The sequence below is a fragment of the Protobothrops mucrosquamatus genome, unplaced genomic scaffold, assembly GCF_001527695.2.
Source record: "Protobothrops mucrosquamatus isolate PMUCROS unplaced genomic scaffold, P.Mucros_1.0 scaffold803, whole genome shotgun sequence".
In the NCBI taxonomy this organism is placed as follows: domain Eukaryota; kingdom Metazoa; phylum Chordata; class Lepidosauria; order Squamata; family Viperidae; genus Protobothrops; species Protobothrops mucrosquamatus.
The window spans coordinates 732,634-743,337 of record NW_015387069.1 but is presented as its reverse complement, the minus strand read 5'-3'; the positions used below and the strand labels follow the sequence as shown (position 1 = coordinate 743,337).

At 45.7% G+C, this 10,704-nt stretch overlaps 1 protein-coding gene across 1 annotated transcript in view; it reads right to left on the bottom strand.

Moving 5' to 3' along the window:
* CISD1 (CDGSH iron sulfur domain 1) overlaps positions 1-3,768 on the bottom strand; it is a 39,402-nt gene extending 35,634 nt beyond the window's left edge. Inside the window, exon 1 of the mRNA XM_015818841.1 lies at positions 3,656-3,768. Within this exon, the coding sequence (XP_015674327.1) occupies positions 3,656-3,686 (31 nt within the window). The 5' untranslated portion in view covers positions 3,687-3,768. The remainder of the gene's footprint in view (positions 1-3,655) is intronic.
* Positions 3,769-10,704: the final 6,936 nt, after the last annotated feature.

Below are 10,704 nucleotides of genomic sequence, written 5' to 3'. Positions count from 1 at the left end.
AGTCCCCTGCTTGAGCAGGAGCTTGGACTAAAGACCTCAAAGTTCTCTTCCAACTCTTATTCTTTGAGAGAAGTGCTGCCAACCTCTCCCCCTCCCTTCGACCCTTCCTGGGCACAGAGCGAAGGAGGGAAGGAAGGAGGGGAGGGAAACAGGAAGAAAGTAAGGGAAGGAAGGAAGGAGATGGGAATGAAAAGGAGGGAGGCAGGGAAGAAGGGGAAGGAGGGAGGAAGGAAAGAAGGAAAGAAAGGGAAGGAAGGAAGGAAGGAAGGAAGGGAAGAAAGAAAGAAAGAAAGAAAGAAAGAAAGAAAGAAAGAAAGAAAGAAAGAAAGAAAGAAAGAAAGAAAGAAAGAAAGGAGAAAGGGAGGGAGGGAGAAAAGAAGGAAGGAGATTGGAATAAGAGGGAGGAAGAGAGGGTCTGAGGGAAGTCCTGCTTTAGCACTTGGCCACCAGCAGCCCTGTTGCCCTTTTGCCTTCCCCTGGTGGTCTCCCATCCTATTGCTGAGGATGCTTTGGTTACAAAGCCAGGTTTCCTCGCATGGAGAGGGAGTGGGCCTCCCTCTGACCCACACACTTTGTCCTCCTGCACCCACCATGAGCAACCTGGCCAAGGAGAGTGAACACAGCAGCAGCAGCAGCATTGAGGAGCAGATAAGTGCAGCTGGGCACCCCCTCGGGGAAATGCGGCTAGGCTAGGCAGGGCTGTGGGGTCCTGATGCCATGGGAGCTCAAGGGCCGGGCTGGGTGCTTGACCTCCGCTGCCCAGGGCTCTGGGCAGTCCATGCCACTGTCCAGGGGCCCCGTGCACAGCCTGAGGCTCAGTGAGGCTCCTCCAATGGACCATGCCCTGGCGCTCGCCCCGTCCCACCCACCCTTCCCTACCCTCGGATGCGCCCCAGGCCTGCCCAGGTGCCCCTGATGTGAGTGACATGGAGCTGGCCACGCCCACCCAGTAGGCCACGCCCACGCCAGCCACACCCACCCGGCCCCCCAATGGCAATCACGATGCTGATGCAGCCCTCAATGAAATTGAGTTTGACACCCCTGATCTAACTGTATACAAATCCACTTTGAAATTCAAGATATATGTCTGAATAAGTTCAATCTTAGCTTCACTTCAATGACTTTCTTCCAATATTCCTGCTAATTGTACTTTCTTGATTAAGTCCTCTTGGAGGGTGTACAGTCAAGGACAGACAACAATCTATTCTCCCTTTCCTCTGGAGGAGAAATTTGACAGTAGCACAAGTTCTCTAACAATGGGAATTCTTCGTCTCTGCATATTTTTAGTCAATTGGTACAAAGCCCAGGTATTTTTTAAAGAAATAGCACTATTTCAGTTAGCTGTCTTCTACTTATTATCAAGTGGCAAATAAGTACTTATATATCATAGATACAACATAACATACAATTGGATTTTTATATAATATACATATATTTTAAAGGTGTACCTAAAACTAAGATAATTTGTTCTTTTCCATTTCATAAATATTTCACAGAGTGAAGTGAATGCTATTTTGTATGTATGTTTAGCCATTCTATCTTATTACCTTAAGTCCAAGAGAAGAAGCTTAGATTTTAGGGCTCTTGAAATATATTCAAAGTATCACAAATACTGAAGTTTTTTTCCTCTTTCCCACCTTCACAAAAATAAAGCCTCCATGTATTGATAATCAACAAAAATACACCACAGGTTGGAGCAATAGTGAAAGGAAATCTCAGCCAATGAATTTGCAATTGTACTGTTATGTTAAGAATTCTTACATCATGCCAGATGTTAGACATATGCAAAAAATGAGCAGTGCACATATATGCATCTGGGCTTTTCTCAACCATATGACCATAGAGTAGAATATTTTGGCTGCACTAAAATCACTGAAAATGATTATTGCTGGTGGATTTAGTGTGTCTCTTATGCTGCATAAGGCACTTTAATTCATTACTTCTAATTCTTAAAATATTTTCTTTTTTTAAAAAAACATTTCTTTGAGCAATGTTTCTATAGAATATGTTACAAGGAACACTTAATCTGGAACTTTACCTCACAATTGTATGGCTTGAAAGACAAACAAAACCCCCAAAATAAGGGTTGTTTAGAAATATCATTTTGCTATAGTAGAACACTGAAAATATTTTGATTTTTTTTTGTCCCATCAAAACATTGGAATCCTTTCTTCCTTCTGAAGACAGACAACAATGGAACATTCTGAGCAGGACTGTTTTGTCCTGAGCTTAAAATAAAGCAGTTAAGTTTTTTCTGTTTCAGGCACATCCTTATCACAAGGACATTTGTTTTTGTTTGCACAGACAATTACAATTTTATGTAAAAGTTTAGGCGCATCCAAGGTTATTTATAGCATGACACCCTAATCTTCAAAACTATAAAGAGCACACAATGAAAATCTTCTGCTTTGCTTGGTATGAGCATTTTTGGTTGCTTCACCTTTTTGTAAGAGAAGGATCGGCAGAGCAGAGAAAGGAGTAAAAAGAGGGATCAGTTTAGTTGTTAAGGAGCCACAAGCAAACTAAGTGCAACCCCTACCCCCTTGACTGCCATTGACTCTTGTCTAATCCTAACCAGCTGTTGACCATTAGGATTCTTTTGCATAGGCTTTTAGCAATAAATCAATTAATTTGAACAAACAAAGTCAATGGGGAGTGGAGGGGGAAGCCAGATTCTCTTGACAACATGATTCACTTAACAACTGCAATGCTTCGCTTAACAACCCTGGCAAAAAAAGTCATAAAACAAAGTACAACTCACTTAACGTTGGGGTCAATTATGGCCTTAAGTCAAGGACTACTCAGTAGCTCGTTAAACATTGATTCATTATGTGCCCATTTCCGATTTCTAAGACCACGTAGTTCAAGAGCCGGTGGGTAACCTTATACCAATCATGTTAAATATTAAAGAAAGGGTAGGGAGCAAGGGCAAAGGTGGTTTGAAAGAGTCACCTAGCATCGTAATCTGGTGGAGGCCCGCCCACGCCGTTTCGAAAACAAAATGCATCCTAATCAAGGGGACGTCGTCCCACTAATTCGGAGCGGAGCATGCCACGGCTCGAGTTTCTTTGTTCTCGACGTATGTATTTAAAAAAAAGTTTCGACAAGAGAGAACAGCGGAAAAATAAGACCTGGAAGCAGGACGCCACAGGGAAAAGGGGCCGAGGGCTTCCTCCTCGATTGCAAACAAGTGGAGAGACCAGAAAGCGAGGACTCAACTCCTGGGAAGGTGAGAAGTCCGGTGGGTGGGTGGGGGAGGTCACGCTGGGAGAGCGTGAGGAAAAAACCCCTGGGCGAGCACAACACGTTCGCCAGCGCCAGCATTCAATCTTCAGACGAGCCCCTGACACGCACCCGGCAGGGAAGGAGGAGGGGGGGAAGATCGTGTGAAGGTCGCAGAGGAAGACGGGCGGGGACCAAAACAAACGCTCTGCTCGCTCTGACTGCAGCCAGGCTTTGTCTTCGAGGGCAGCCGCGCACGTGGGGATGAGCTCGAGAAAGACCCGTGGCCCGTTCCTCCCACGAGGGCGATGTGCAGCTTTGGGGAGAAAGAAAACCGGCGCCAGAGTTGCCGCCGGAGGGAAGAAGTTCCCAGCAAAACGACACAAGAGACTGCCCCTCACACACACAAACCCCTTTCCCTGAGCGCTCTTACCCCTCACAGAGCAATTCGAGCCGCGCCCCATCGTCTCGCCCGGCTCACGCTCCACAGGCACTCTACTCTCCAAGCAAAGGACACGCGAGGTTGTGCCCAGAGGGCGAACTGCGCCTGCGCTCCAAGGTCCCGAACATGGCGACGAGAGAGGGCCTCTGCTCTTAAAGGGCCAGCTGAGCCCTAACGAAGGACCCCCTTTGAGAGGAAAGGATGCTAACAGGATTCGTTTTATGGAACTGGATTGCCCTTCTCCTAGTCTACGTTCGAGGCAAATAATTAACCACAATTAGCAGAGCACCTTAAACTAATTAAACTGTCAACTTTGACTCACTAGAGTACCCCTAATGGCTTGCATTCACATAAGATAATTATAGGACATATTATGGCTTTGTGCTATGTATGGATAAACTCTGATTAAACATATCCCACAAATGAAATGAGCCCCTGGGCTGGGTTTAAACAATAGTTTTAATCATACCTCCTTGAATATGCAGCAAGGATTCACATTTTATGCTAATTCTTGGGTTTGGACAGAATTGAGTCAAAAACACCCAATACTATCCAACCTACAGCTTGTTATAAAAGGGAGACAGGAAAGGTTGTGTGTACATGTATCTTCACAATGGCACACACTTTGAGATAACTGGGATTTAGCACAGATTTGTTATATTTGTTTCATTTTATTTATTTCAACTCTCATTGAACTACATTTTCTGAATGCTAGTTGAATTTCTCATAATTCTTTAGGATGCTGTTAAAGTAACCTGATAAGAAACTGAGGCATTTGAGTCGGTCTTTTTTAATACCAGCTGTGCAGCTATTCAGTGTTGAAAGAAAAGTCTTCATCCTGGTTCATCCAAGCCGGGGATAAATAAACAACATGGAGACTGCTTTGGGAAGAAGGTTGCAGTTTATTGAAGAGGCAGAAAGATGGTTTTTGCAGGAAAGACCAGAGAAAGAAGGGCTGAGCACATGGGTATTAGGTTTTTATTGTCTCTGAAAGCCTTTTGTTTGGAATAGTTTCCTGTTCCTGTGGCATGAACTTTGAGGCTATTTCCTGTGTGATGTATTCTGACCTAGGTTTAGGTGTGCTTCTCTGGTATTCTTTATGGTGATGGGTTAGTCCTATTATCATATCCTGCTTCCCTGGTGATGGGTCTAATGGCTCCTAGAGTTTGGGTGGGGTATGCAGATTTTAGGTCTTTGTCTTCCTGATCTCCTAGCTGGGGCCTTTCTGATGGTTTACATCTACACTTGTATAGAGCTGGCTCCTGCTTGGGACAGAGAGATTTGGGGGCAGGGTTGGTTTCTGCTTTTTAAAATCCTTTTGAGGAAATATATTTTTCTGCCCTTTTTAATATTTCCTTCTCTGGGCCTGACTTCCCACAATCCCCGCTTTGTGCCTTAAGTGTGTGAATGACACACTTACTGGCACAAGATTAAAATTGATCTGGTCAGGGAGACTTGATAGACAAGTTTTAAACTGTTAAGCCAAAAAAATAAGACACTAATGGAGGCAGCAGAAAAGGATCCCTGCTCCCAAAAGGGGAGCCTGCAACCCATAAAGTTCAGGGCAAAAAAAAAATTTAGGTGGAAAAGAAATTTATATTGTCCAATATTCTGTGCCAATCATTTTCAAATGTTGGATGTCACTTTTAGCTTCCAGTCAGGTTTGCATATTCCTCCCAAAATTCTTCACAGCCATGGTTTTCCTCAATACATAACCACTGGCTGCCCATTTTCAAGGGTTGTTTCCTGCCTTAGCTCTTAGTTCAGTGCATCCAGGTTTGTAGTGTCCAATTGAGGCTAGTCATGCAAGCCAGGCTATTAATTTTTTTTTAAATTGCACATAGTGAGCTCTAGGACAGGGCTTTTCAACCAGTGGTACGGGTAGCACCTGTGGTACATTGGCACCTGGCAGGTGGTACACGACCATCCTAGAAAAGTGGTAGCAGGGGAGGGGAATGAGCTGAACTGGTGGCAACACCGCACAAGCATGAGCGAGAGATGGCTGGAGCTGCAGGACTGTCAGGGCTCAGCGGAAGCGCCAGGATCAGTGCCACTTTCCAGCTGATCAGCGCTTCTTTGGGGCTGTCAGGGCTCAGCAGAAGCACCAGGATCAGCGCCAGGCTCCAGCTAGAGCTCGGCACTGATCTTGGTGCTTCTGCTGTGCCCTGAAGAAGCGCCGATCAGTTGGAAAGCAGCACTGATCCTGGCACTTCTGCTGAGCCCAGAAGAAGCGCCAATCAGCTGGAATGTTGCAGCATCTCCAGGGTCTTGTGATTTACATTCAGATGCTTGGCAACTGATTCATATTTATGACGGTCACAGTGTCCCAGGGTCATGTGAAGTGACCAAAACCTGCTGCAACCACCCAGCAGACAGGGGGAGTAAAAACCAACCTCCCACCCCATCCCCGCTGCCAATCCTCAACAGAAATGCTCACAACAATGAAAACCTTGGACAGGAGGAAGAGCGCCACCGGGCGGGCGGGCAGGTGTCTTGCTCAGCTGCGGCTTGGGGGACACTTTTTTCAGGGCCATTGTAACTTTGAACAGTCACTAAGTGAACTGTTGTAAGTCAAGGACTACCTGTACTTTATCACATTTTTCCCCTTTTTTGGTCATCAAGTTTTTGACACTTTACTAGGCGACTGCCATATCCTAAAACTGGTACAATGGGTGAAAAGGTTGAAAAGCCCTGCTCTAGGACTCCCAATCTGAGTCCACCAGTGCAAGATATTCAGGGCTGAGGTTTGGGGATCTCTTTCCTGCTACTTCCTCAGTCAGGGCATATGAATTGCAAATTGCCTGAGGAGGCCTGGTTCCCTCCCCCTTGGAATTTTGCTGGAAGTTGTTCCTACAAAGCTTTGGTGCAATAGAGCAAAAATCAACTCGGGGAATTTTACTGAAGGTAGGTGGAAGAGACTCTGTGGTTATGAATGGTGTGTGCATGTATGCAGCTACTAATACAAACAGACAATACAAACATTCTGGATAAATGTTCCCTCCCACCAGATAGAAGTCCAAGGTGTTCAGTACTTGCTGGGCCAACTATTCCCACATGCCATCTCTCCATGAATACATTCAACTGGCTTGTTACAATAAAAATGGGGCAGGAAAGAAAAACTTTACAATGAGTTTCCACCCTCCCCCCAGTCTTCCTAATTTTCTTCTGAGGCTTCACATGGGGACCAATGGTTCCAGGATTTCTTCCTTCTGCTTTGTAGTTTTTCACAGGCATCTGGGGGAATGGTAGGACTTGGGAAGATGTTCCACTCAGGTTGCATGGTGGCTTTTTAGTGGATGGCTAGATTCAAAACTCAATTCCATGGCTCAAATGGATGGAGGCAGCGTCTGGGTCAGTGTGCTCTTCTTCCAAAGGTTGCGGGGTCATCTATGCAGAGCTGAAAGATACAAGAACAAGTTCTCCCCCCCCTTTCTGGGTGGACTCTCCCAGGAGAGGCAGACAAATGGTATGGAGAACAAAGGATAAGAAAAGAATTGGGAGGGGGGGTAGCTTGCAGGCAGTTTGAAAAGGCATTAATACTGCAGTTGTTAAAGAAACAGATAGGTAGACAAAATAAGGACATCCCAGATGACAAAAGAAAGGCTGGATTCTGGTAAGAGAACAACAAAATGAAATGTTTTACTTTTGAACTTGAACATTTGCAACATGTTAAAGACAAGGACTTGCAACTTGAGCGGAAAAAATGCTGGGCAGCTTGAGAATGCTGAAAGCTCCAAATAATTTTAAAAGCCTAATATTTTAAGTTATGCAATTTGCCAGGGGCCGGATAATCTGCCTTTAACATTTATTCTAAAATAGACCACATTGTTTTAGAGATTGAAAAATGCTTATATGTTTCAGGATTAGGTTCATAGTAGTTTCACCATTTAGTGATAGGATAAGAAAAGTACCGTATTTTCCGGCATATAAGACGACTTTCTAAACCCTGAAAATCTTCTCAAAAGTCGGGGGTCGTCTTATACGCCCAGTCGTCTTATACGCCAGAAAATATGGGTATTCTATTTTATTCCTTTACACATGTGGTTTGGCATATTACTCATCAAGTTTTCTCTTCCCCCCCCCTCTCTTGCTCAAACTCTATATTTTAACTGGAAAAGTTGGGGGTCGTTTTATACGCCCAGTCATCTTATACGCCGGAAAATACGGTAGCTTAAGAATATTATTTCCCTACACAAGCAAACTTGAGCTACAGGAGGCTCTTGTAGCTAGACACACATTTTTCAGGAAAAGGATAGATAGATAAAACACATACAGTAAATGCAAGTGAAACTTTTCCAGCAGATGAACTTAAAACATTCCCTCCTGGTAACTTTGAGCTGTTCTTAAGAGTACAGAGAGAGAAAGGAAGAGGAAAAACAAACAAACAAACACAATTTTCTTCACTCTGTTTGTTGGCCAGACAAACAGAGTGAGGTATTTCCTTTTTGTGGCTTATTTTAACCAGAATTTCTAGCAGAATTTTAAAATTCTTTCTTTTTGGATTTGAACTAGTTAACAGTCACATTTACCTCACACACAAAGACTTTGACAAACATATATGCACAGAGACAAGAGAACAGAAAAGGAAATAGAAGTCTTAGTTTTATACATCCTAGTCATTCCCACCATAAATCTCAGCTAACTCAAGTTAGGGAAGGCACACATTTTAAACATACCACATGGTTGCATAGAGAGAGAGAGAAAGAGAGAGAGTCACTACTATTTATTTTCCCTTTAAGTACCTTTATTTAGCCAAATTGGTTTCCCAGCAAAGCCCTAGCAATGCCCATTCTTCACAAATTTGTCTTGCTCGCTTTTTTTTTTTCATACCATCCAGGACAGGCACTCACCTCTTGTCCCACACCTCGAGCAAATCTCCAATAGGTGACCTAATTCTAACCCTCGAACTGCAGCTACCCATGTTCCCTTTCTGATGTGGGGTCCAATCTGGCTCAGTCGGGTTTTTCCTAGCAGCACTTCCCAGCCACTCTTAGCGACAACAACCCTGCCGCTCCGCCTGTCAGTTTTTAGGGCTCCAAAAATTACCCTAGGAAGACTCCAGTTCCCTAATCACCGAGTACGGACCCTTCGAGGTTAGGGAACTCCTTGCCGTCACTTTGCGGACCTCAAAAATAAATTGTCCGAGGAGGACCTGCCGCACAGGTACCCGGCCTCCGTTTATACCCCGTCAGTTTTCAGACTTAGTAGAAGTCTGGGAAGACCTATGCTTTTTGCACTTGAGTACGGGCCCTTCCTACAGATGGGCTTTGCTTACAGGGTCTTACCAGCTAGTTGCCCAAATCCAATTCTCTCATTTACTCATTCCATTCCATTTTCACACAGCCTCTCCCTTTTACCTAACAAAAGGTCCTGCTCTCTGGCCAAACCCCCATGCTTTCCAGGGTCTGCCATTTAAACAGATCCTTTCTGCGGCTAGGAAAGACCAGAGGGAGCAAAATCCAACTGTGATTGGGGAAAAAGGGTCTTCTCACTCACACACACAAACATACACACATTTCCTTTGTTCCCCTGGGCTTTAAACTTAAAATTTAGAGGTACTCACCTTCACCTTCTTTCCAAAGCAGCCCTTGAGCTCAAACTTAAAACTCCTGTGGGAAGTCAGCCCCAGAGAAGGAAATATTAAAAAAGGAAGAAAAATATATTTCCTCAAAAGGATTTTTAAAAGCAGAAACCAACCCTGCCCCCACGTCTCTCTGTCCCAAGCAGGAGCCAGCTCTATACAAATGCAGATGTAAACCATCAGAAAGGCCCCAGCTAGGAGATCAAGAAGACAAAGACCTAAAATCTGCATACCCCACCCAAACTCTAGGAGCCATTAGGCCCATCACCAGGGAAGCAGGATATGATAATAGGACTAACCCATCACCATAAAGAATACCAGAGAGGCACACCTAAACTCAGGTCAGAATACGTGACACAGCAAATAGCCTCAAAGTTCATGCCACAGGAACAGGAAACTATTCCAAACAAAAGGCTTTCAGAGACTATAAAAACCTACTATCCATATGTTCACCCCTTCCTTCTTTTCTCTGGTCTTTCCTGCAACAACCATCTTTCTAGCTCTTCAATAAACTGCAACCTTCTTCCCAAAGCAGTCGCCATGTTGTTTATTTATCCCTGGCTTGGATGAACTAGATGAAGACTTTTCTTTCAACAATTTGGCACCCCAGAGATGGGACTTTCCGGTAGCCTCGGCGGCCTCTTTAAGAACTGTACCAGCGGCCCCGATGGCCCTTCTAACGGCCCCTTCGGCAATCCATTTCGGCCTCGGTGGCCTTCGGACGGCTTCTTCAGCAGCCCCGGTGGCCCCGATGGCCCCTCCAGCGGCCCTTTGGTGGTCTTTGGGCCTCGGTGGCAGTTTCGGCGGCCGCGATGGCCTCGACGGCCTGTTTAGTGGCCTCTTTGAGGGCCCTTTCGGCCGTCCCGGTTCCAGTGGCGTTGGTGGCCCCTTCGGCGACCTTTCGGCTTTGGAGCTTTTCCAGCGGCTCTGGCGACCTCAGCGGCCTTTTCAACGGCCTCGGCCAGGTGAAGACTTGGGGCCTGGTTTTGGACTTGGCCCGCCCTGGCCTAGAGGACCTGGTTCTGGAGGACTTAAGGACTACCCCTCGAGGTCAGACTCTTTGTTTCCCTGGCTTTGGTTAGAAGACCTGAGATCTACCAAACAATCATCTCCCCTCTGTGCCATGGACTCCCTTCACCGGACCTATGTATTCCAGGACGGTCCTGCTGGCCCTGCGCGACTCACCCCTCGTGCAGGCCTGGCCCAGCAACATTTCTAGGGCCTACCTCGAGGACGGGGTGTGGAACCCCGAGAGGTGGCATGCAGTGGTCACTAACAAAAAATTGTTTAAATTATTTAATTTGAGAGCGTTTTTACAGGGGTGTTTTAATAAATTTTTAGGGGGAACCAGGGTGGGGGGGAGGGGGGAGGTTCCCCTTAGGTCAGGACCAGCCATGTCTGGGGGTTGCGGTGTAGAAAGGGTGGGGGGGGAGGTCGGGGGGCTGGGGGAGGAGGGAGG